This window comes from Ranitomeya imitator, chromosome 7 (genome assembly GCF_032444005.1).
Source record: "Ranitomeya imitator isolate aRanImi1 chromosome 7, aRanImi1.pri, whole genome shotgun sequence".
In the NCBI taxonomy this organism is placed as follows: domain Eukaryota; kingdom Metazoa; phylum Chordata; class Amphibia; order Anura; family Dendrobatidae; genus Ranitomeya; species Ranitomeya imitator.
This window is the reverse complement of record NC_091288.1, coordinates 114,589,129-114,617,017: the sequence shown is the minus strand read 5'-3', so window position 1 is coordinate 114,617,017 and position 27,889 is coordinate 114,589,129. Positions and strand designations below refer to the sequence as shown.

The following is a 27,889-nucleotide window of genomic DNA, read 5'->3' as shown; positions in this document are numbered from 1 at the left end:
GCTGTTAATAATCTATTACAATTTTGCCTTATTCCTATTGCTGTTATTTTTAATATTTAGGTGTTGGAGCAGACAGATTCTGTGATAGTTATGTCTTTTGTGGTCCAAGTGCTGCTTCAGAACTTGAAACCAAAGGTGTGGTCAAACTTATTGAGCAAGTGAAAACCAACATGCTCATGTACCTTACAGTTCACAACTATGGAAGACTTATTCTCCTTCCTTATGGATATCAACAGAATCAATCTGCAAATCATAATGAAATGGTAAGTATCTTTAAAGCAAAATTAATTTAAATATAAATTAAAGGGTTTGGTCCGTTACCTAAAAAGTTCTTTCTGAATATCTATCTTTACACCCTTACCAATTTTGTAATTATCTTTGAGAGGAGTCTGAAATGGGAAGTCACAGGAGGCTAGGCTACACTCCCTTCCTTGCAGAGTCTATCTCCCCTCCTATAGCAGGACATCATCAGAGCTGGACGTATTTACTAGAGTTTCTTGTGTCACTGCACTCTGAAGATACTGTATCCTGAAACCATGGTGTTTGAAGCTCCAAGAGAGGTGAGTGCAGCGCCAGCACTCTGCTTCTCTCGGGCGGCGCTGGTGTCACTCATTGCTTCTAGCATCGCTCCCTGATGACGTCTTGTTTCACAGTTAGAAACTGCGGCAGCGGAGATAGAAGCAGTGTGTGGGCACTCCATTCACCTCTCCCACAGCTTCTATCAGCACCGTGAAACCAGAACATCTTCGGGGGGAGGGGCGGGGGTGATACAAGAAACTGTAGTAAATGACTCTCGATGACATCCTGTTCTAGGAGAGCTGGTAGATGCTGCAGAGAAGTGAGTGCTGCCCTGTCCTCCTCTAATAGTCAGTTTGAGACTCTTTTTAAACAAACAATAACAGTAAGTGAGGTAAAAGAAAACATATTTAGGGATTAGATAGGGAGAATTGTAGGGCATTTTATAATAAAACAAATTACGAAAGTGTTTAGGGTATAAAGATACAGTACAGACGAAAAGTTTGGACACACCTTCTCATTTAAAGATTTTTCTGTATTTTCATGACTATGAAAATTGTACATTCACACTGAAGGCATCAAAACTATGAATTAACACGTGTGGAATTATATACTTAACAAAAAAGTGTGAAACAACTGAAAATATGTCTTATATTCTAGGTTCTTCAAAGTAGCCACCTTTTGCTTTGATGACTGCTTTGCACACTTTTGGCATTCTCTTGATGAGCTTCAAGAGGCAGTCACCGGGAATCGTTTTCACTTCACAGGTGTGCCCTGTCAGGTTTAATAAGTGGGATTTCTTGCCTTATAAATGGGGTTGGGAACCATCAGTTGTGTTGAGCAGAAGTCTGGTGGATACACAGCTGATAGTCCTACTGAATAGACTGTTAGAATTTGTATTATGGCAAGAAAAAAGCAGCTAAGTAAAGATAATCGAGTGGCCATCATTACTTTAAGAAATGTAGGTCAGTCAGTCCGAAAAATTGGGAAAACTTTGAAAGTGTCCTCAAGTACAGTGGCAAACACCATAGCAATGCATGCAGCCGCACGCTCCGCTCCCAGGTGCATGCGCCAGAGCTTGATTTTACCATGCAAGACACGGACGTTTATCTCGCAAGTGGAAAGGAGCCCCTAAGAGGAGAGTTTGTGCAGCAGGCCTTCATGGTAAAATAGCTGCTAGGAAACCACTGCTAAGAACAGGGAACAAGCTGAAGAGACTTGTTTGGGCTAAAGAACACAAGGAATGGACATTAGACCAGTGGAAATCTGTGCTTTGGTCTGATGAGTCCAAATTTGAGATCTTTGGTTAAAACCACCGTGTCTTTGTGCAACGCAGAAAAGGTGAATGGATGGACTCTACATTCCTGGTTCCCACCTTGAAGCATGGAGGAGGAGGTGTGATGGTGTAGGGGTGCTTTGCTGGTGACACTGTTGGGGATTTATTCAAAATTGAAGGCATACTGAACCAGCATGGCTACCACAGCATCTTGCAGCAGCATGCTATTCCATTCGGTTTGTTTTTAGTTGGATTATTATTTATTTTTCAACAGGACAATGACCCCAAACACACCTCTAGGCTGTGTAAGGGCTATTTGACCAAGAAGGAGAGTGATGGGGTGCTACGCCAGATGACCTGGCCTCCACAGTCACCAGACCTGAACCCAATCGAGATGGTTTGGGGTGAGCTGGACCGCAGAGTGAAGGCAAAAGGGCCAACAAGTGCTAAGCATCTCTGGGAACTCCTTCAAGACTGTTGGAAGACCATTCCCAGTGACTACCTCTTGAAGTTCATCAAGAGAATGCCAAGAGTGTGTAAAGCAGTCATCAAAGCAAAAGGTGACTACTTTGAAGAACCTAGAATATAAGACATAATTTCAGTTGTTTCACACTTTTTTGTTAAGTATATAATTCCACACATGTTATTTCATAGTTTTGATGCCTTCAGTGTGAGTGTACAATTTTCATAGTCATGAAAATACAGAAAAATCTTTAAATGAGACGGTGTGTCCAAACTTTTGGTCTGTACTGTAGATGATTAGAAAGGACATGTTAGGTACTGGACCTCCCCTTCAACAGTAAAAGTTGAGTAACTTTTATAACTCGGATCTAAATTCAGAATTCTTAACGCTTTAGAGCAAATTGTCATTTTCTCTGCACCAGTTTTCTTGTGTAAAACAGTAGCAAAGTATGGTACATCTAGTGTCTACACAAAAAAATTAATTTTTTACTTTTATGGATGGGGCTTATCAAAATGGGCAATCATCATGGCCAACCGTAGTGCATTAGACTTACTACAGTATACACCAGAAAAGTGACATACTGTACATTGTAGCTGAAATCTACTCCAGATCATATCTGATATAGATTTCCTTTTCTGACAATCAGAGACCCAATCTATTGACTCGTCAAATCTATTAAGAGTAAGCAATCTTAAAAATAATCGCTCCAGTGGGATTAAGGTTTACTGGTCTATGATAAATTCCTCCTGTGTATCTACATATAGGTTGGATACTGTGAGGTGTAGTATTCACTCTTATGACCTGGTTAAGGCATAATTAAAAAGTTTTCCCTTTTCAGTAAAACACCTGTCAAAAGCAAAGGTTGTTTTAAAAGAAGCGTTACTTTACTCACCCTCCCCAGGTCCAGTCCTGAGTCTCCACTACTACTGGTGTGCGTTATTGTCTGCAGTGCAATCTACAGCACTGCAGCCAATCTGTGAGCTCTGCAACTGTGAGCTGCTTGTGCCCATGACTCAGTCAACATCATTAAGATAACTGATTGGCAGCCATAACTTTTTTATTATCCCTTTGACATACACATATGAGGGCTTGTTTTTTACATGACAAGTTGCTCTTTTAAGTGATATCATTCATTTTATCAAGTGATGCACTGGAAGGAATTGAAAAAAGTTTGTTGAAATTGTGGGAATAAAAGTGCAATTCCGCACTTTTTTTTTTTTTTTTTTTGGGGGGGGGAAGTTCATTTACAGTGTTCATTATATAGTAAAAAAATTACATGGCAATATGATTCTTCCCATTAATATAATCACTGGCATTCCAAACATCTATAGTTTGGGATTTTAAGTGGTGAAAATTTGGGGGGAAGTTTGTAAAAGAAATAAAATATTTGCTTGTGTCACACTATTCTGAGACCCATAATGTTTTCAATTTTTGTTCAATAGTGCTGCTTGAGGGGTTTTATTTTTTGAACCCTAAGATGACATTTTTATTTATTCTGTTTTGGAGTAGATTTGATTGCTTTGATTACCTCTTATTGCATTTTTATAATATTTTGGTGCTACCCAGAGTCCATGCTTATGGTGTTTTGATTTTTTTGTCATTGTGTCATGACAGAGTTTACAGATCGAGTTAATTCATTTCATATTTTGATAAATCAGTCTTGTATGGATGTAACGATTCCACATATGTGTATTTTTAATGGGTGAATAAGGGGTGATTTGCACTTTCTTTTTTTTTTTCCAATTTTTTAAAACATTTTTTTTTCACTGTACTTGTGAATCAGCTTAAGAGACTTGAACCTTTAATCATCTGATCACATGTACTATATTTATCAATACTACAGAACTACTGTGTATAGTACAAATCACGATCTCCTGTGAACACTCATAGCAAGCTGCGATGAGCGAACGAGCTCGGATATGATTGGATAACGTCTTACCGAGCATATTGGGGGGCTCATACATTATGTTTGAGACCCTGCATTATTTGCAGCTGTTAGACAGCCGGAACACATGCGAGAATTGCCTGTTTGTTAGGACATCCTCACATGTGTTGAGGCTGTCTAACAGCCACAAGTCATGCAGACATAATATATGAGCACTCCAATATGCTTGGATAAGACATTATCTGAGCACGCTCGCTCATCACAAATAGCAACCCATCAGCATCATGCTATTAGCAGCGCACATCCTCCTTGCCAATGCTCTGTAAATGCAGCAGTCAGGGTTTGACAACAGCGGCATTTCACAGGACAACGACTGTGGGTGGAGTGGCGCCACCTGCAGCTGTTAGACGAAGGTGATAGCTGAATATCACAGCCATCGAAAGCCAAGAAAGATGTAGGCTCAGCTTGTAATCCTGCATCAAAGCAGGGAGCTGCAATAGGACATAAATATATGCTCTATTGTAGCAAGGATAATGTGTAAGCAAAGTATAAGTTTAATTTTTTTTAAATTATATCAAATTTCAGATATTTTCAAAAAAAGCACCAAACTTATCAGCCCAGATTTACCAGTAATATAAAGTACAAAGTGTCACAAAAAGCATTCTCAGAATCCCTGAGATATGTAGAAGTAATGAACTGATGGGTTAAAGGGAAAGCTTTTCATAGTATTAAAGTATACCTCAGTATTCCATGTAGTATAGTATTCTAACATAAAACTGTCAAATGTATACTAAAAGCATTACCTTTTGGAATGCATTTCGCTCTTAGAAATGTACTTAAAACATTTTTTTTTATTGTTATGCTAAAAAACTTTAACCGTTTATTTTTTTTTAATACCAGATGATAGCTGCCAATCAAGCTGCTGACAAAATGGCAGAAAAACATGGTGAGGGTTACATAGTGGGATCATCATCTGTGATATTATGTAAGTACAATTCTGTCTTGCAGTCCAGTTTCACATTGTCGGTATCTTGGATATTTTTTTAATAGCGTGACGACTCATCCAGACCTCTGTGATTTTTCTCACACACAAAATAATTATCTATTTTCATCAGTAAGTTTATCACATTTTCATCAGAAGTTGGTCAGGGTCAGCTTCTTACCATCAGAGGTTCACCAGTGTTTCTGTTATGAAAAATAAACCTGAGGTTCTGAAGCTACACCTATCAAACAGTTGGTGAAAGACCACACACACATGGCACATGGATCTCATCTGAACCATTGTGTCCACGAAAATAGACAGACATGTGAATAGGAACATAGACTATCATGCAACTCTTAATTATCTGTGAACATCTGTGAAAATCACGGATAGAACCTGTACAAGAAAAACTAATATCTGAATGAGCCCTAACTAATCTTTCAACAGTTTTTTTAACATTTTGCAGCCACTGTAATTGTCTGCAGTTAGGTGAGGGTTTGACTCCTGAGACGCCAATAAATCGCTAAAAAGATCCTCTGTGGGTATGTTCAGGGCTGCCATCAGGGCAGTACTACCCTTTTCTGGGTGTATGGTGCCCGTTGAGCAGAAGCAAAAAGGATGGGCCCAATCAGGGTGAGATGCTGGCAGCGTGTCTCACCTATTCGGGCTGCCCCACTTTCCTTCTGCTCAACGGGCCCCAGGGCAGGTTGTCAATAAGCAGTTACATTCGGGGGGGTCGGAGCCCTCGATCAAGAGCCTGATGCTGTTTCCCATTAGAATGGAGCTCGTGTGCGACTTGACCACTGATCCATTCATTCCCTCAGTGGCTGCACTTGGGTTTTACTGGAATCTCCAAACAGCATGAATGGAGCTGTGGACAGACATCTCACCTGCCGCTGCATTTTAAAATGGGGATAAAAGTTCCCTATTCTTCAGATCGATGCAATTTCCAATGGTCGAATTTTTCCAAGAGTGGGCGGTTGGTCTGTGATAACATGGATAGAGGGCTGACTAGTCTGGGGCAACAAAAGCCCCATGGGCTATTCAAAGCCCTCATTTGAATAGCAAACCGGGACATTATAAATGCTTTTTTATACCTTGTTTTTGCTCAATAATATTATACAGGATTGGTTAGGCCAGGAATTTCCTCATACACACATACATGCCTCTGGGTTGGTGGGCAGGGGGGACCTGACAGGATCCCTATAAGTTCTCTCCATTGAAAAAGTATATTTGGCAGTGGTGGTCAGCTGCTGCTGATTCCCTCATTACGATTAGTTATTGAAAGCATAATTACAACTCACTGGAAAAAAAAGTGAAATAATTGGCAAAACATTACAAGTACTGCTGGGCCCAAGTAAAAAAAGAAAAGAAAATATGGTTAGTTCATCCAAAAAGTTAACCCTTTCGTGCCTGGGCCTGTTTTTGCCTTCGTGACCGGGCTAATTTTTACAATTCTGACCACTGTCACTTTATGAGTTTATAACTCTGGAATGCTTCAACGGATCCCGGTGATTCTGAGAGTTGTTTCTCGTGACATATTGTTATTCATGATAGTGCCAAAATTTCTTTGATATGACTTTTTTGTGAAAAAATTTAAATTTTGTGAAAATCTTGAAAATGTAGCAATTTTCAAACATTTAATTTTTATGCCCTTAAATCAGAGAGTCAAATGGCACAAAATAGTTAATACACATTTCCCACATGTCTCCTTTACATCAGCACAATTTTGGAATCAATTTTTTTTTTCCGTTAGGACGATATAAGGCTTAAAAGTTGACTAGCGATTTTTCATTTTGTCAACAAATTTTACAAAACCATTTTTGTTTAGGGACCACCTCATATTTGAAGTCACTTTGGGTATTTTCTTTCATATAGACCCCTCAAACGTGACACTATTCTAAAAACCGCACCCCTCAAGGTGCGCAAAACCACATTCAAGAAGTTTATAACCATTCAGGTGCTTCAGAGGAATGAATGGAATGTGGAAGGAAAAAATAAACACTTTTCTTTCACAAAAAATTTCCTTTAGACCTAATTTTTTTACTTTTGCAAGGTTAAGAGGAGCAAATGGACTATACATTTTGTTTTACAGTTACTCCTGAGCATGCCAATACCCCATATGTGGGTGAAATCTACTATTTGGGTGCACAGCAGGGCTCGGAAGGGAAGGAGCGCCATTTGACTTTTTGAATATAAAATTTGCCGGCATAACTAGCGGACACCATGTTGCGTTTGGAGAGCCCCTGATGTGCCTAAACAATGGAAACCCCCAACAATTGACATCATTTTGGAAACTAGACCCCTTAGGGAACTTATCTAGATGTGTATTGAGCACCTTGAACCCAGAGGTGCTTCACGGAAGTTTATAACGTAGAGCCGTGGAAATAAAAAATAGCACATTTTTCTCAAATAAATCTATTTTAGCTCCATATTTAGCATTTTCATAAGAGTAAAAGGTGAAATTGCTCCATACAATTTGTTGTGCAATTTCTCATGAGCACGCCAATACCCCATATGTAGGGGGAATACTACTGTTTGGAAGCACAGGAGGACTCAGAAGGGAAGGAGCACCATTTGACTTTTGGAATGTAAAATTGGCTGGAATCGATAGCGGATGCCATGTTGTGTTTGGAGAGCCCGTGACGTGCCTAAACAGTGGAAACCCCCAACAAGTGACCCAATTTTGGAAATTAGACCCCTCAAGGAATTTATCTAGATGTCTGCTGAGCACCTTGAACCTCCAGGGGTTTCACTGAATTTTATAATATTGAACCATCAAAATAAAAAAAAATACATTTTTACCACAAAAATGTTATTTTAGCCCCAACTTTTTTATTTTCACAAGGGTAGCAAGAAAAAATGGACCCCAAAATTTGTTATGCAATTTCTCCTGAGTATGCTAATACCCAGTATGTGGCAGAAAACTACTGTCTCGAAGCATGGCAGGTCATGAAAGGGAAGGAGTGCCATAATACTGTGTAGGTTTTGCTGCATTGGTTTGATGGGGCATTGTCACATTGGCAGAACCCCTGAGGTGCCAGAACAGCAGAAACCCCCATAAGAGACCCCATTTTACAAACTACACCTCTGAATGAGTTCATCTAGGGGTGCAGTTATTATATTACCACAACTGTGTCACAGAATTTGATACCATTGTGCAGTGAAGAAAAAATAATTACATTTTTACCACAAAAAAGATTTAACCCTAGATTTTACATTGTAACACTGGAAAATGGGTAAAAATGGTGCCAAAATATGTTACACAATAATCTTCTGAACTTGGCAATACCCCATATGTGGCAGCACAGTACTGATTAGCCACAAAGCAAGATCCTAAAGGGACGGAACGCTATTTGACTCTTGGAGAACAAATTATTATAGAATAGTTTCAAGAATCTATATAAAGAGCCCCTAAATGCCAGAAAAGCAGAATCCCCTCTCAAGTGACCCCAGTTTGGAAATTATACCAGTTATCAGCTATCAGTGTTCCTTTATCTAAATCATTGATAAAGATGTTGAACAATACAGGGCCCAGGACAGAACCCTGTGGTACCCCATATGAGACATTCTTTCAACTGGATGTGCAGCCATTTACGACCACTCTTTGGGTCAGATCACTAAGCCAGTTATGAATCCACCTAACAGTTGCCTTGTCCATTCCATATTTAGTCGTTTTTTCAATAAGGATGGTGTGAGATACTTTGTCAAATGTTTTGCTGAAGTCAAGATGTACTATATCTACAGCTTTTCCCTGATCCACCCAGTCAGTGATTCTGTCATAGGATGAAATTAAGTTAGTATGACATCACTTATTAGTTACAAACCCATGCTGACTCTGGTTAATCACTTCATTCTTATCCAGGTACTTACATACATGTTGTTTAATAATTTTTTGTAAGATCTTTCCTGGTATACAAGTCAGACTCACCGGCCTATAGTTCCAATGGCGTATCCAGGGGGGGCAGCCGGAGCATGGGCCCCAGACGCAGCCGACAGGGGGGCGCCGGCCGGCCACCTGATGTGGCAGTCCAATAAGGAGGCATTCTGCCGCCCCCACACTGAGATTCTCCCGCTCTCTGAGACGGCTGTCAAATTGACAGCCGGCTCAGAGAAAGTGCTGCGCCTCGGTTCTGAATCCCAAGGATGTACTAGCGACGCTAGTACCCTTGGCTTGATTCTTGATCTATTTCTATTTCTATGTGATATTCATACTTGTGGTCCTGTGACAATGAGCTTCTCTTCTGCTTCTCTCAGTATTTCACTGAATATTGAGATCATCACAGAGAGTGGCTCGTCGGTACATGACTGAGTGTGCAAATCGCATACGTCTGGGGGGGAAGGGGGGCACCAAAATGAATTCTTGCCCCGGGTGCCAGAAACTCTTCTTCCCCTTTTTGAAGATAGGAACAACATTTGCTCTCTCTGCATCATGTATTTCAGAGATTTACACAGAAACCCCAGTGTAAGTGCTCAGGGCAGTGTGCGGGATAAATGTGCGCCTTACTGTGCTTTTTGGGAAGCAGCATGAAAAAATCAACAGCATGTGAAGAATTGGTTTTATTTATGTTTTACACGGTTCCTCATGCGGTATAAGTGATTAGGTGACTTTATTCTTGGAGTCGGTGCGATTACAGCTATACCAGATGTACATCGGGTTTTTATGTTTGGCTGCTGTCAAACACTAATAGACGCTTTTTATTGCAAAAACAAGTTTTTGCATCACATATTTTGAGAGCTATAATTTTCCCATTTTTCAGTCGATAGAGTCATGTGATGGCTTATTTTTTGCTGGACGAGCTGACATTTTTATTGCTACCATTTTCGGGCACATGACGTTTTTTGATCACTTTCTATTCTGATTTTTGGGAGACAGAATGATCAAACACCAGGAATTTAGAAATTGTTTTTTTTTTTTTTAAATGACGTTCCGTGTGTAGGAAAATGAATAAGGCAGCTTTACTCTTCGGATCAGTACGATTACAGCAATGCCACATTTATTTTTTTTTTTACGTTTTACCGCTTTTTCACTATAAAAACAATTTCATAGAAAAAATATTTGTTTTTGCATCGCTTTATTTTGAAAGCTTTTTTATTTTTCTGCTGTTGGAGCTGTATAGTAGCTTGTTTTTTGCAAGACAAGATAATGTCTTCAGCAGTACCATTTTTATTTTGATATAAATTTTTTGATCTCGTTTTATTCTACTTTTCGTTTGGCGGCATGATGAAAAAGCAAAGGTTTTTGCTCCTTTTTTTTGTTTTTTTGTTTACGGTGTCCACTGAAGGAGTAAACAAGTTTGACCATTTTATGGGTTGGCTCATTCCACACGTGGCGATACCAAATATGTGTACTTTTCTTGTTTGCACACATATCTATCTATCTATCTATATATACAGTATATATGTATGTATTTATTGGTTTACTATTTTTTCTTTTTTTAATTTATTTTGCGATTTTTTTTAATAGTTTTAAAACTTTTTTTTTTACTTTTTTTACTTAGTCCCTGTATGGGACATCAATTTTTATTTGTATTGCATTGCAAAAGACCTGTTAGGCCGGCGTCACACCTAATGTATAAAAATACGGTCCATTTTTTACAGCTGAGATACGCAGAAATGTTCATGAACAGTGATCCGTATGTCATCAGTATTCATTGCGAGGATGCGATTCTTTCTCCAAAAAGTATCCGTGTGTCATCCCTATGGCATCCGCATGGCATCCGTACGGCGAGAATTTTTCGCCGGCTTGAAAAATGAACATATAATGGATCCATGGGCTCAAATATTTGTGAAAACATATACACAGTCTATATATATATATATATATATATATATATATATATATATATTATATGTCAGTGAGACACATATATATATATATTTATATTTCACTAGATGGTGGCCCGATTCTAGCGCATCGGGTATTTTAGAATATGCATGTCCACGCAGTATATTGCCCAGACACGTCGTATATTGAACAGCCCACGTAGTATATTGCCCAGCCACTTAGTATATTGCCCAGCCACGTAGTATATTGCCCAGTCATGTAGTATATTGCCCAGCCACGTAGTTTATTGCCCAGCCACGTAGTATATTGCCAAGTCACGTAGTATATTGCCCAGCCACGTAGTATATTGCCCAGTCACGTAGTATATTGCTCAGTCAGGTAGTATATTGCCCAGTCACTTAGTATATTGCCCAGTCACGTAGTATATTGCCCAGCCACGTAGTTTTATGCCCAGCCACGTAGTATATTGCCCAGCTACGTAGTATATTGCCCAGTCACGTAGTATATTGCTCAGCCACGTAGTATATTGCACAGTCACGTAGTATATTGCCCAGCCACGTAGTTTATTGCCCAGCCATGTAGTATATTTTCAGCTACGTAATATATTGCCCAGTCACGTAGTATATTGCTCAGCCACGTAGTATATTGCCCAGCCGCATAGTATATTGCCCAGCCATGTAGTATATTGCCCAGCCACGTAGTATATTGCCCAGCCACGTAGTATATTGCCCAGTTACGTAGTATATTGCCCAGTGACGTAGTATATTGCACAACCATGTAGTATATTGCCCAGTTACGTAGTATATTGCCCAGTGACGTAGTATACAGCACAGAGCCACGTAGTATATTGCACAGCGGCGTAGTGTACAGCACAGAGCCACGTAGTATATTGCTCAGCCACGTAGTATATTGGCCAGTCACGTAGTATATTGCCCAGCTACGTAGTATATTGCCCAGCCACGTATGTCACAGGTTAAAAAATAAACATATACTCACCTTCCGAGGGCCCCTTCGGTCACATGACCGTGACGTCATGGCAGGTCTTTCTTGTGCAGGCGCGCAGGGCCTGTGATGACGTAGCGGTTGCATGACCGTGACCTCATGGCAGGTCCTTTTCGCGCAAGCGCAGGACCTGTGATGACGTCGCGGTCACATGACCATGACGTCACGGCAGGTCGTTCTTGCGCAGGCGCACAGGGCTTGTGATGACGTCGTGGTCACATGACCGTGACGTCATGGCAGGTCCTTCTCCCATACAATCCTTGGCACCGGAACCTGCCGGAGGTCACCGGAGCGTCGCGAAAGGTGAGTATATAATGATTTGTTATTTTTTTTAATTATTTTTAACATTAGATGTTTTTACTATTGACACTGCATAGGCAGCATCAATAGTAAAAACTTGGTCACACAGGGTTAATAGCGGTGGTAACGGAGTCAGTTACCTGCGGCATAACGCGGTCCGTTACCACTGGCATTAACCCTGTGTGAGCGGTGACTGCGGGGAATATGGAGCGGGCGCCGACTGCAGGGGAGTAGGGAAGGACTAATCGGACTGTGGCCATCGCTGATTTATCACAGCAGCCATGACAGGTAGCTGGCGAGACCAATCAGCGACTTGGATTCCATGACAGACAGAGGCCGCGACCAATGAATATCCGTGACAGACAGAAAGACAGAAGGACAGAAAGACGGAAGTGACCCTTAGACAATTATATAGTAGATACAGAGCTAGATAGCATAAAAGCCAGTAATTCAATTGTTGGCTTTTGCTAAATCATTACTGAACCCGACAGGATATGACACATGGTTTACTTATAGTAAACCATTTAATATCCATTAGAATTTTATATATCCCTCACTAATAATGCTAGACGTGTGTGTGTGTAAAATTTGGGAGCTCTAGATGTTACATTAAAGGGTTAATTCACGGAAAAACTGGTGTAGGCTCCTGCGCTATTTCCTCCGCCAGAGAGGAAAGCCAGTCACTGAGGGCAGATATTAATAGCCTAGATAGGGACCATGGTTATTGGCCCCCCTGGCTAAAAACATCTACCCCCAGCCACCCCAGAAAAGGCGCATCTTACAGATGCGCCTATTCTGGCACTTAGCCTCTCTCTTCCAACTGCCCTGTGGCATTGGCATATGGGGTAATAAGAGGTTAATGTCACCTTGCTATTTTAAGGTGACATTAAGCCTGGTTAATAATGGAGAGGTGTCAATAAGACACCTTTCTATTATTAAGCCTCTAGTCTGAAAGGGTTAAAAAAACACACACATTAAGAATAAATTATTTTAATGAAATAAATAAACACACAGGTTTTATTATCTTTATTGTACGCTCAATCCAACTGAAGACCCTTTTTCTCCTGTAAAAAATTCCAAAAAAAACAACAACAATATCTCATACCTGTCCGCCGTACAGTCAAGTCCCACGCTGTAAATCCATCTCAAAGGGTTAAATACATTTACAACCAGGAGCGCTGATAATGCTGCCACACCCATCTGTAAAAGACTGGGGAATGAATGAAATCCAGGGAACAAAGCTTTGGTAACTAGCGTTGCCGTCACCGAAGCAGCGCCTCCTGACTGAGGGCAGATGATTTTAGCCAGGGGGCTTATAACCATGGTCCCTCTCTAGGCTATTAATATCTGCCCTCAGTCACTGGCTTTCCCTCTCTGGCGGAGAAAATTGCGTGGGAGCCCACGCCAGTTTTTTCCATGAATTAACCTTTTTTTAACACCTACAGCTCCCAAATTTTACACACAAACACTTCTAACATTATTAGTGAGGGATATGTAAAAATCTAATGGATATGAAATGGTTTACTGTATGTAAACCATGTCTCATGTCCTGTCGGGTTCGGTAAGGACTTAGCAAAAGCTGATAATTGATTTAACAGCTTTTTTGCTATCTAGCTCAGTATGTATCTATATAATCGTCTAAGGGGTACTTCCGTCTGTTTATCTGTCTGTATTGGAAATCCCGCATCGCTGATTGGTCGCAGCTGGCAGGCCGCGACCAATCAGTGACGGTCTTAGTCCGGCCGCGAGTTGGCCCCTCCCTACTCTCCTCCAGTCAGTGGCCCCTCCCTACTCTCCTCCAGTCAGTGCCCCCTCCCTACTCCCCTCCAGTCAGTGCAAGTGTGTCACCCCATCCTGGACCAACTTTTTACTATTGATGCTGCCTATGCAGCATCAATAGTAAAAAGATATAATGTTAAAAATAATTTAAAAATAAAAATTGTGCTATTCTCACCTTCTGACGTCCACCGATGCGTGTGATGCTGCTGTCAGCTTCCGTTCCCAGAGATGCATTGCAAAATTACCCAGATGACTTAGCAGTCTCGCGAGACCGCTAAGTCATCTGGGTAATTTTGCAATGCATCACTGGGAACGGAAGCTGGCGGCCACATCGCACGTGTCGGGACAGCTTGGGTGGACGACGGAGGGTGAGTATATAACTATTTTTATTTTAATCGTTTTTTTAACAGGGATATGGTGCCCACACTGCTATATACTATGTGGACTGTGTTATATGCTGTGTGGGATGTGTTATATACTGCGTAGGCTGTGTTATATACTGTGTGGGCTGTGTTATATACTGCGTGGGCTGTGCTATATACTGCGTGGCCTGTGTTTTATACTACATGGGCTGTGCTATATATTATTTAGGCTGTGTTATATATTATGTGGGCTGTGTTATATACTGCCTGGCTGCTATATATTACGTGGGCAGTGATATATACTGCATGGGCTGTGTTATATACTACATAGTCTGTGTTATATACTGCATGGGCTGTGTTATATACTACGTGGCCTGTGTTATATACTATGTGGACTGTGTTGTATACTGCCTGGCTGCTATATATTACGTGGGCAGTGTTATATACTGCGTGGACTGTGTTATATACTACATGGCCTGTGTTATATACTGTGTGGGCTGTGTTATATACTGCGTGGGCTGTGTTATATACTACATGGCCTGTGTTATATACTACGTGGACTGTGTTATATACTGCATGGGCTATGCTATATATTACATGGGCTGTGCTATATACTACATGGCTGCTATATACTATGTGGCTGCAATATACTATGTGGCTGTCTGTGTTACGTAGGCTGTGCTATATGCTATGTGGCTGCTATGTACTATGTGGCTGCTATATACTATGTGGCTGCTATATACTACGTGGCTGTGCTATACACTACGTGGCTGTGCTATATACTACATGGCTGTGCTATATACTACGTGGCTGTCTATGGTATATACTACGTGGCTGTGTAATATACTATGTGGCTGTGCTAAGCGCAACGTACATACATACATACATACATAAGGTTAACAGTAACTGACATACTGGAAACACATAGATTGTGTGCGGTCCAAAATATAGGACACAAAAATGAGAGCGCTACTGCGACTCCGAACAAGATATTCAACCTATAAACGACTAGGAGTATACTCTCATAAGTGCAGGTATGTATCTTAAAGATAGAGCCCAAGTCATACGTTCATAATAAAAAGAACAATCTTTATTTAAACAAAGCTCATTAACAATAAATACCGGCTACAAGCCAAGATGCAAAACACATAACGAGAAGGTAAGGGAAAGAACACGAAAAGATAAAATCCAAAAAACCGCCAGACAAAGTGCCTCCATAATTGTTTGGTACTACAGAAAGGTATGGGTTTGTGAAGTGGACATCTCACTGATCATAACGCATGTGTAGAGAGCCCTGGCTAACTAGCCTGTCATATTATGGTAAAAATACCCATATTAAGTAGCCCAAACACCGCAATTGCTTACCCATGTGGGAAAGGAGGGACCTCGGCAGGTGGAATCTATTGCCCCGACGCGCGTTTCGCGTGGTTGGCTTCCTCGGGGGGCCGTACATTACCCTCCACAAAGTCCGGTTTATATGCGCCACAAATTAGGTGTCCTAATTACTCAAAAACACCGCGCCAGATGCGGCGCATGCGCCGTACCCTCCACAGTGCCGGAACGTCACATCCGGCCATCCGGGCCACGGCGCGGGTCAGGGAAAACATTCCCTGTGACGTCATAGACCCGCACCGGGTCCTTAGGATGCCTTCAGCGACGCGGACACTGCTTGGAGATGTACCGCGCAAGCGCACAGCGCGGTGGCCATTTTAAGTGCTGGATAGAGTGTGGGCAGTGACAGGGGACTTTGCGGTGAGTATGGATCCTGCGGTAAATACATAAACATAACAATATAGTGAAAAAAAGGGGGGGAAGGGGGGAAGAGGAAGGAAGGAAACAAAAGGGAGATTATAATGGAAAATCGGCCAAGACAAAGGAGCAAATAAGGAGAAAAGAGCAGACGTATGGCGTAAATTGACTCCTTGATGATCCATACTGAATTGTGCCAGTCCATGCATATGCTCCCATATGTTCTACGCATCATTTTATTTCAAAGTAGAAAATTCCATCCATATTCCTCCATAACTGGCAGCAAAAGTATGTGATGATGTTATAGCCCTGATATCACTATATAAGTTAAAACAAAACAGAAAGGGAAAGGTTAATAATAAAATAATTAAAATACAGAAAAACCCCCAATCAGAGGGAGAAGCCAAAAGTGACGTGAAACCAAAATGTAACCCTATTGAAATATACAAAAGACACGGAATGGCCAAAGGCACTTCATGAGTGCCATGTACCAAAAAGAACCAGAACATAGCAGCCATGAAGGAAATGCAGCCAAGAACTAGAGAAAGGGGACAAAGGACAGGAATCATGGCACAGTCTGAAGTGCCGAGGGATCGTTTTTAAGTCTGCAATGTTGACCACATGTTTAGCAGCAATAATGTCCCGCACGTGCTCACGTGTCCTTACCCTGAGCTCACGAGACGTGAGCCCCACATAGATAAGATTGCAGGCACAGACGGCGTAGTACACCACATAGGATGTGTTACAAGTAGTGTTGAGCATTCCGATACCGCAAGTATCGGGTATCGGCCGATATTTGCGGTATCGGAATTCCGATACTGAATTCCGATACTTCCCGCGTATCGGATACCGGAATCGGAAGTTCCCAGAATTCAAATTGAACGCAGCAGCCAATGAGGAATGAATGAAAGTGTGGGCACATCCTGTTTAGCATGGTGGGCATGTAAGTACTGGCAAGGCTGGGATTGGCTGCTGAAATGATGTCACTCTGCACTATAAAAAAGCGCTGCCGCCATTTTGCGCTCACTCTGCTGTGATTTCAGTTAGGGACAGGACGCTGTGTTCTAACTGAGGGCCAGTTGAGCTTGCTAATTGCTTTATTTTCCTTTCCAAAGGCTAATTTAGCAAAACGCTGTGTGTTCTTCACTGTTCACCTTGCTCTTGCCTTGCAGCGCTGTTTTAACAGCGTTCTGCAAGGTCTCTGTGTGTGTGTGTGTGTGCAGCTCACTCTGTAGTCTGTGTGCAGCCATATACCCGGTTGTATTCAGCTCAGGGGGGGTTCACACTGCCTCACACAGTTGTTCTTTTTTGCTCTTAGTGCAGCCTGCTGCACATTTTTTCTCAAATTTCCTATTAGTGTTTTTCCACCAGTCTCCAGCTCTATTGTGGAAAAACACTACATAGGATAACCTAGAGGGGGGTTTTTGGGCCTTGCAGCGCCGTTTACGGCTGTCTGCACGGTCTCCGTGTGAGCCCAGCTCGCCCTGTAGTCTGTGTGCAGCCATAGCCGGTTGGATTCAGCTCAGGGTTCGTTACTGGCTCATACCTTGAGAAAAATTTTCCTTTTTTTCAAATAGTGCAGCCTGTTTAAAATTTGAAAAAAAAAATTCCTATTAGTGTCTTTCCACTCGTATCCAGCTAAATAGTGGAAAAACACTATATAGGATAACCTAGAGGAGGGTTTTTTGGCCTTGCAGCGCCGTTTACGGCTGTCTGCACGGTCTCCGTGTGAGCCCAGCTCGCCCTGTAGTCTGTGTGCAGCTATAGCCGGTTGGATTCAGCTCAGGGTTCGTTACTGGCTCATACCTTGCGAAAAATTTTCCTTTTTTTTCAAATAGTGCAGCCTGTTTAAAATTTGACAAAAAAAAATCCTATAAGTGTCTTTCCACTCGTATCCAGCTAAATAGTGGAAAAACACTATATAGGATAACCTAGAGGAGGGTTTTTTGGCCTTGCAGCGCCGTTTACGGCTGTCTGCACGGTCTCCGTGTGAGCCCAGCTCGCCCTGTAGTCTGTGTGCAGCCATAGCCGGTTGGATTCAGCTCAGGGTTCGTTACTGGCTCATACCTTGAGAAAAATTTTCCTTTTTTTGAAATAGTGCAGCCTGTTTAAAATTTGAAAAAAAAAAAATTCCTATTAGTGTCTTTCCACCAGTCTCCAGCTCAATTGTGGAAAAACACTACATAGGATAACCTAGAGGGTTTTTTTGGGGCCTTGCAGCGCCGTTTACGGCTGTCTGCACGGTCTCTGTGTGAGCGCAGCTCGCCCTGTAGTCTGTGTGCAGCCATAGCCGGTTGGATTCAGCTCAGGGTGCGTTACTGCCTCATACCTTGAAAAACAATTTCCTTTTTTTCAAATAGTGCAGCCAGTTTAAAATTTGAAAAAAAAAATTCCTATTAGTGTCTTTCCACTTGTATCCAGCTAAATAGTGGAAAAACACTATATAGGATAACCTAGAGGAGGGTTTTTTGGCCTTGCAGCGCCGTTTACGGCTGTCTGCACGGTCTCCGTGTGATTTAAACTAGCTCTGTAGCCCGATCTGCACCAAAAAAAAGGTTAAGTTCACCAAACACAACTTAACACTTGTGTAGGCCACATTTGAAAAATAATAAAGTTTAGTCCACAATTTACAACATTAGTGTTTCTTACACCTGTTAGGAGGAGCATTACAGGAATAAGCACACTAAGGCCTTAGTACTTTTCTGCTTATCTTTATCTGTCAACCAAGATGAAGAGGGCAGGGAGTAAGGCACGTGGGCGTGGGCGCGGAGCAGGGAGAGGAGCAGGGAGAGGACGTGGTGATTCTGTGCCTGCTGCGGGCGCCGGTGACTCGTCGTCACTCAGTTTCAGCAGGGAACAGTCCTTCATGCGCAGCTTTGTCGGAGAGCGCCGTGCACCGCTGCTGCGTGGAGACCAAATTGAAGCCGTTGTCGGGTGGATGGCAGCTAACGCCTCGGCATCGACTTCAGTTACTGCCACATCCTCTCAGGCACAGAGCACTGGAGAGCAGCCATCTGTCTCTTCACCACCTGCCAAATTGGCCAGGCAGTCAGAGAGCCCAGGACAGGAGCCGTCTCTACTTCTGTTCTCTGAATCTCTTGGCTTGGAAACAGGGGGCCAGCCAAGCAGCATTGGAGAAATGGAAGAAGAGGCAGTGTGCAGTGATGCCCAACACCTTTTTCTCTCTGACTCTGAAGAGGCAGGTGGGCCAGTGCCTCCGGTGACCACAGCGCAGTACGCATCTGATGATGAAACTCAGGTGCCGCTTTCTCGTGCGTACTGTGCTGCTGAGACTACCCAGGAGGAGCAGTTGGTGGCAGAGGGTAGTGGAGATGATGAGGTCCTTGACCCATCGTGGCGTGAGGAACAGGAAGGTGGTGGGAGCAGCTCAGAGGAAGAGCTTCCTCTTACGGGCCAAAGAGGGAGAGGGAGGGGGAAGACTGCGGAGCCTGTAGCCTCCACTTTGGCACCCGTTAGGAGCCTGTCTCTTTCCAAAGCCAAAAAGGGCGCTCCCAAGACTTGCAGTGCCTGGTCCTTTTTTGACACAGTCGCAGATGACATTTGTTTTGTCAAATGCAAGCTGTGTCATCATAAAGTAAAAAGAGGGAAAAATGTCAGCAACCTCAATACCACAAATATGTGGAAACATGTGCGGACCAGGCACGCGGTGGAGTTACAGAAACACACTGAAGATGTAGGCCAACCAACAGCGGCAGCTACCACCTCTTCAGCTCGTGTTGCCTCTTCCTCCAGCTCACGCACAGCTGGTTTGGCTTCCTCCCAGAGACCTTGTGTAATTCCACCCACAGCACCACCTTCCCAGTCATCCTCACACTCCCAGTCTACTCTACAGCCATCGGTAGTACAGGCATGGGAGAAAAGGCGGGCATTCTCGGCCAACCACCCCCGAGCACAGGCTCTGAATGCAGGAATTGCCAAACTGTTGTCTCTGGAAATGCTCTCGTTCAGGCTGGTGGAGACTGACAGCTTCCGTGACTTGATGGCATTGGCAGTCCCACAGTACAAGGTGCCCAGCCGCTTTTACTTCAGCAGGCAGGCTGTCCCTGCCCTGCACAGGCATGTTGAGGCAAACATAAAACATGCGCTACTGAACGCCGTCAGTAGCAAGGTCCACCTCACCACCGATGCGTGGACCAGTCAGCATGGACAGGGGCGATATGTTTCCCTCACTGCCCATTGGGTTAATGTTGTTGAGCCAGGTACAGATCGTGCGAGTGGCGCAGGACGTGTCCTGCCCACTCCAAGGATTGCAGGAATCCAGTCTGTACGCATCGACTCCTCCTCTTACACCAGTTCCTCTGATTCCTCTCTGCAGGATCCGTCACAGTCCACCCCCACATGGACCCGTGAACGTTTACCTATGACCGACATGAGCACAGCCGTGGCCAAACGTCAGCAGGCCGTCTTGAAACTAGTTTCATTGGGGCATCGAAGCCACACAGCGCAGGAGCTCTGGAATGCCATAAAGCAGGAGAGCGATGTGTGGTTACTGCCAGCGAATCTCCAGCCAGGCATGGTAGTGTGTGACAATGGCCGAAATCTGGTGGCAGCTTTGGCCCTTGGCAACCTCACTCACATCCCATGTCTGGCACATGTGCTCAATTTGGTTGTGCAGAGTTTTCTGAGGGACTATCCGGATCTTGATGCCCTGCTGCACAAGGTCCGCCTAGAGTGTGCTCACTTGCGGCGTTCCAGCTTGGCCAGATCCCGCATTGCTGCTCTGCAGCGCCGATTCCGCCTTCCGGAACACCGCATCATATGTGACCTACCTACCCGGTGGAATTCCACGTTACATATGTTGGAGCGGTTGTGTGAGCAGCAGCAAGCAGTTATGGAGTACCAGCTGCATCAGGCGCAAAGAAGTCGCAGTCAGCGCCGATCAGACTTCACAACCACAGAGTGGGCCACTATGAAGGACGTCTGCCAGGTTTTGCGTCCTTTTGATTATTCCACGCGGATGGCAAGTGCAGATGATGCACTAGTCAGCATGACTGTCCCCCTTATCTGCCTGCTTCAGCAAACTTTGCAAGGGTTAAGGGATGATGTGGTGGAAGAGGTGGAGGATGAGGAGTCACCTTTTCCATCAGCTTCTGGAGAGTCAGCGCCACGTGGTTCCTCACAAAGGGGTACGCAGGGGCCAATTTGTGAGGAGGATGAGGAGGAGTCAATGGAGGAGGAAGAGCTCCGTCCAGAGGAGGGAGCGACACAATTGTCCAGTGGTCAGTGTGTACAGCGAGGGTGGGGTGATGACGAGCGGGCAGAGATCATGTCTCAAGCAGGGGACAGCGTTTCTGGGCCAGTTGGCACTCTGCAGCACATGGTGGATTTCATGCTGCAGTGCCTGAGAAACGACCGCCGCATCGACCACATTCTCAACATGCCTGATTATTGGGTGTTCACCCTCCTCGATCCTCGCTACCGGGACAACGTCCAAAACCTCATCCCTGCGTTGACCCGGGAGCGTAAATTGCGGGAGTACCACGACACACTGGTGAATTCCATCATCTTCTCCTGTCCAACTGAGAGGAGTGCTGCTAGTGCTTTACAAAGCAGCTCAGTGCGTCGAGGCAGTGGGGGAGGCTCTGCCCAAAGAGGGAGCAGAAGCAGTGCCTCTGCCCAAGGCAAGCCCAGTATGGCACAACTCTGGCACACTTTTGTGTGCCCGCCCCAAATGTCTACACCATCACCGGCGGCTCCAGTCAGCAGGAGGCAACGGTTCCGTCAGATGGTGACAGACTACATGGCTTGCCCTCTTACTGTACTCCCAGACGGCTCTTCCCCGTTCAAGTTTTGGGTCTCTAAGCTGGATACATGGCCAGAGCTAAGCCAGTATGCATTGGAGGTGCTGGCTTGCCCTGCGGCTAGTGTCTTATCGGAACGTGTCTTTAGTGCCGCAGGTGGTGTACTAACAGACCGTCGCATGCGACTATCCTCCGATAACGTTGACCGGCTTACTTTCCTGAAAATGAACCAGGCCTGGATCTCGCAGGAATTTGCCACTCCTCTGCCTGATTAAGTAATTGGGTGTCATCCAGGTCTCCTGCTGTGTTCATCTTTCTACCACCTGAACTGCTATTCCTGGGCTCCAACACCGCCAGTTGCGGCTCAGAAGTGCAGGCTGCACAGTAAAAACATACGACCCAGTGTTATTGGGTTTCAGTAACGTCAGCTGATCCCCAGCTGTGTAGCCGGCAATGTGTCCTGCGACCGCCACGCTGGCACAACAACCTAAATGTAAGGGAACCTGTCCCCCCCCCCCCCGTCGTTTGTTACTGAAAGAGCCATCTTGTGCAGCAGTAATGCTGCACAAGGAAAAGGTAGCTCTTTTTTTTTAGCTCTTTGCACACGCAGAACTTAACACTTATAAAATGTGTTCACTGATACCGTTATACCGTCCCGGAGCTGGGACTTTCCTTCGTAATGTGACGCAGCACAGCCGTCATTCCTACCCCCTTGGTGCCATGCGCTGCCTCCTCAGCGTTGTTTTAAGCTGTCACGGAGCCTGCGCTGTTCTGTTATCCCTTGGGCATGCCCTATTTGCGCTGCCTGTCTTCTGACATAATTTGGTGTCAGGCTGGCTGCGCCTGTGCGGCCACGGTGCCCGAGATCCCGCCTCGCAGTGTCTTCTGATTGAGTCACACTGCGGGCCTGGGATCCATGGGCATGCGCAGTGCATATCTTCCCCTCGGGCTCTCGCTCATTTCCCTCCGCCTTCTTTAGACTGTGCGCCGTCAGCTGATCCCTAGCATGCCACGGCCGTGACACCGCACAGTCTGAAGAAGAGGGAAGGAGGGGAGTGAGAGTCGAGGTTATGCACTGTGCATGCCCATGGTTCCAAGGCCCGCAGTGGGATTACGTTAGATGAGACTGCGAGGTGGGATCTGGAGCAGCGTGGACGCACAGGCACTGACAGCCTGACACCAAATTATGTCAGAAGACAGGCAGCGCTAATTGGGCATGGCCATGGGCTAACAGAACAGCGCAGGCTCCGTGACAGCTTAAAACAACGCTGAGGAGGCAGCGCACGGCATCAAGGGGATAGGAATGACAGCTGTGCTGTGTCCCATTACGAAGGAAATTCGCACCTCCGGAACGGTTTAACGGTATAAAGGGACACATTTTTAGTGTTTACTTCGGTGTTTGCAAGGAGCATAATTAAAAGAGCAACCTTTTCCTTTTGCATCCTTAGTGCTGCACAACATGGCTCTTTCAGCTACAAACGTCTTGGGGGGGGTTAAAGGTTTCCTTTCAACTTGCTCCAATCAGGCTTCGACCTACACTCTGTTCCTCTGCTCCTCCTGCTGTCCCTGGGCTCTAACACCGCCAGTTGGTGCCTGGAAGTGCTGTGTGCACAGTCAACAGTCGCTCCTCTGTTATTGGGGTTCAGTAACGTCAGCTGATCCCCAGCTGTGTGTGCGGCAATACCTCCAATCTGCTCCTCCTGCTGTCCCTGGGCTCTAACACCGCCAGTTGGTGCCTGGAAGTGCTGTGTGCACAGTCAACAGTCGCTCCTCTGTTATTGGGGTTCAGTAACGTCAGCTGATCCCCAGCTGTGTGTGCGGCAATACCTCCAATCTGCTCCTCCTGCTGTCCCTGGGCTCTAACACCGCCAGTTGGTGCCTGGAAGTGCTGTGTGCACAGTCAACAGTCGCTCCTCTGTTATTGGGGTTCAGTAACGTCAGCTGATCCCCAGCTGTGTATCCGGCAACGTGTCATGCGACCGCCACGCTGGCACAACTAAAATGTAAGGGGACCTGTCCCCCCCCCCCTAGGCGTTTGTTACTGAAAGAGCCACCATGTGCAGCACTAATACTGCACAAGGGAAAGGTCGCTCTTGAAATTATGCTCCTTGCAAACGCTGAACTACACACTCATGTAATGTGTCCCCTCACACCGTCCAACCGTCCCGGAGGTGGGACTTTCCTTTGTAATGTGACGCAGCACAGCCGTCATTGCTACCCCCTTGGCACCGTGCGCTGCCTCCTTAGCGTTGTTTGATTCCGTCATGGACCCTGCGCTGTTATGTTATCCCTTGGCCATGCACAGTTTGCGCTGAAATTAAAAGGGAACCTGGCCCCACCCCCCCAGGTGTTTCCATGACCTGCCCGACACAACGCCCCCCGTTGTCTCATATACTTTGACTGCGAGGGTGTGATTGATGGGCACGAGCAGTGCATATGTTCCCCTGTTTTCACTCCCCTCCTTCCGCCTTCTTCTGACTGTGCGGCCTCATGGCCGCGGCATGCGATAAGGGATCAGCTGAGGCCGCCCAGTCTGAAGCAGGTGTAAGGACATGTGTGAGCGGCGAACATATTTACTGCACAAGGCCACGAATCCCAGCACCGCAGTGTGACTTTAGGAAAAGCCACTGTGGGTCTGGGATTTATGGCCATCGTTAACCGCACCGGCCAACATGAAATGAGGTCATGAGACGGCCTGCACTAACAGGGTATTGCCAAGGGATAACACAAGAGCGCAGTTTCCTGTACTGCAAATAACAACGGTAAGGAATCTGCGCACAGCACCTAGGCGTAAATTTGTACACCTGTGCTGCGTCTCCTTAAAAAGACTAGTAGTCACGCCTCCACTACTGTTTGACAGTATAATGGGCTAAATAGTGTACGTGTTTAATTCAGCGTGTGCAAGGAGCAAAATTAAATAGAGCAACCTTTGACTTGTGCATCATTAATGCTGTTCAAGGTGTGGCTCTTGTACCTTGCAACACCTGAGGGGGGGGTTAAAGGTAACCTTTGAAATTGGTTCAACTAGGCTTCGGCCTACACTCTGCTCCTCTACTCCTCCTGCTGACCCTGGGCTCAAACACCGCTAGTTTTTGCCCGGAAATGCTAGCTGCACAGAGAAAAACACCAGCCAATGTGTTAGTGGGGTTCAGCAACGCCAGCTGTTCCCCTGCTGTGTAGTCGGCAACGTGTCCAGCACAAGCCACGCTGGCACAACAGAACAAAAGCTGCCACCAGTGCAGGCTTCGGCCTACACTTTGCTCCTCTCCTCCTCCTGCTGACCCTGGGCTCAAACAACGCCAGTTTCTGCCCGGACATGCTAGCTGCACAGAGAAAAACACCAGCCAATGTGTTAGTGGGGTTCAGCACCGCCAGCTGTTCCTCTGCTGTGTAGTCGGCATCGTGTCCAGCACAAGCCACGCTGGCACAACTGACCAAAAGCTGCCACCAGTGCAGGCTTCGGCCTACACTTTGCTCCTCTCCTCCTCCTGCTGACCCTGGGCTCAAACAACGCCAGTTTCTGCCCGGACATGCTAGCTGCACAGAGATAAAAAAAACAGCCAATGTGTTAGTGGGGTTCAGCACTGCCAGCTGTTCCCCTGCTGTGTAGCTGGCAACGTGTCCTGCAAACGCCACGTAGGCACATGAACTGAAATTGAAGGGAGCCTGCCCCCCACCCCCCCAGGTGTTTCTATGTATAACAGCCACCTTGTACAGCAGTACTGCTGCATTTGTACAAGGTGGCTGACTTTTTCTCCTTGCACACGTGGAACTCAACAAGTACAAAATGTGTCTCATTACAGACCATTACAATGTCCCTGAGGTGTGACTTTCCTTTTTAATGACACGCAGCACCCCCATTGTTAGCGCTGCCCGTCTCCTGACATCATTGGTTGGCTGGCTGTGCCTGTGCGTCCCCCCTGCCCGACACAACGCCCCCCGTTGTCTCATATATTTTGACTGCGAGGGTGTGATTGATGGGCACGAGCAGTGCATATGTTCCCCTGTTTTCACTCCCCTCCTTCCGCCTTCTTCTGACTGTGCGGCCTCATGGCCGCGGCATGCGATAAGGGATCAGCTGAGGCCGCCCAGTCTGAAGCAGGTGTAAGGACATGTGTGAGCGGCGAACATATTTACTGCACAAGGCCACGAATCCCAGCACCGCAGTGTGACTTTAGGAAAAGCCACTGTGGGTCTGGGATTTATGGCCATCGTTAACCGCACCGGCCAACATGAAATGAGGTCATGAGACGGCCTGCACTAACAGGGTATTGCCAAGGGATAACACAAGAGCGCAGTTTCCTGTACTGCAAATAACAACGGTAAGGAATCTGCGCACAGCACCTAGGTGTAAATTTGTACACCTGTGCTGCGTCACCTTAAAAAGACTAGTAGTCACGCCTCCACTACTGTTTGACAGTATAATGGGCTAAATAGTGTACGTGTTTAATTCAGCGTGTGCAAGGAGCAAAATTAAATAGAGCAACCTTTGACTTGTGCATCATTAATGCTGTTCAAGGTGTGGCTCTTGTACCTTTCAACACCTGAGGGGGGGGTTAAAGGTAACCTTTGAAATTGGTTCAACTAGGCTTCGGCCTACACTCTGCTCCTCTACTCCTCCTGCTCCTCTACCCTGGGCTCAAACACCGCTAGTTTTTGCCCGGAAATGCTAGCTGCACAGAGAAAAACACCAGTCAATGTGTCAGTGGGGTTCAGCAACGCCAGCTGTTCCCCTGCTGTGTAGCTTGCAACGTGACCTGCAAACGCCACGCAGGCACATGAACTGAAATTGAAGGGAGCCTGCCCCCCACCCACAGGTGTTTCTATGTATAACAGCCACCTTGTACAGCAGTACTGCTGCATTTGTACAAGGTGGCTGACTTTTTCTCCTTGCCCACGTGGAACTCAACACGTACAAAATGTGTCTCATTAGAGACCATTACAATGTCCCTGAGGTGTGACTTTCCTTTGTAATGACACGCAGCACCACCCTTGTTAGCGCTGCCCGTCTTTTGACATCATTGGTTAGCTGGCTGCGCCTGTGCATCTCCCCTGCTCGAAACAACGCCCCTCGGTGTCTTATTTTTTTGGACAGCGAGGGTGTGATTGATGGGCATGTGCAGTGCATATGTTTGCCTGTGTTCACTCATCTCCTTCCGCCTTCTTCAGACTGGGTGTCCTCATGGCCGCGGCAGGCGATAAGGGATCAGATGAGGCCGCCCAGTCTGAAGCAGGTGTAAGGACATGTGTGAGCGGCAAACATATTTAGTGCACCAGGGCACGAATCCCAGCACCGCAGTGTGATTTTTTAAAAACACACTGTGGGTCTGGGATTCATGTCCATCGCTAACCGCAACGGCCAACATGAAATGAGGTCATAAGACAGGAAGCGCTCACAGCGCATGGCCAAAGGATCACAAGAGCGCAGACTCCTGTACAGCAACTAACAACGCTCAGGAAGCTTCGCCCATGCAAAAAGGTGTTGTTTTCGACACCTGTGCTGCTTTTCTTTAAAAAGACAAGTCACGCCTCCACTACTGATTAACAGTATAATGGGCTAAATAGTCTACGTGTTGCATTCAGCTTGTGCAAGTAGAAAAATTAATAGAGCAACCTTTTACTTGTGCAGCATTAATGCTGCAGAAGGAGTGGCTCTTGTACTTTGTAACACCTGAGGGGGGGTTAAAGGTAACCTTTGAAATTGGTTCAACTAGGCTTCGGCCTACACTCTGCTCCTCTCCTCCTCCTGCTGACCCTGGGCTCTAACAACGCTAGTTTTTGCCCGGAAGTGCTAGCTGCACAGAGAAAAACACCAGCCAATGTGTTAGTGGGGTTCAGCAACGCCAGCTGTTCCCCTGCTGTGTAGCCGGCAACGTGACCTGCAAACGCCACGCTGGCACAACCGACCAAAAGCTGCCACCAGTGCAGGCTTCGGCCTACACTTTGTTCCTCTCCTCCTCCTCCTGCTGACCTTGGGCTCAAACACCGCTAGTTTTTGCCCGGAAATGCTAGCTGCACAGAGAAA

General features: G+C 45.4%; 1 protein-coding gene across 1 annotated transcript in view; it reads left to right on the top strand.

Moving 5' to 3' along the window:
• Positions 1-27,889, top strand: part of LOC138644868 (carboxypeptidase O-like) — a 285,082-nt gene that overhangs the window by 245,152 nt on the left and 12,041 nt on the right. Inside the window, exons 10-11 of the mRNA XM_069733760.1 lie at positions 61-263; positions 5,041-5,125. Of these exons, the coding sequence (XP_069589861.1) occupies positions 61-263; positions 5,041-5,125 (288 nt within the window). The remainder of the gene's footprint in view (positions 1-60; positions 264-5,040; positions 5,126-27,889) is intronic.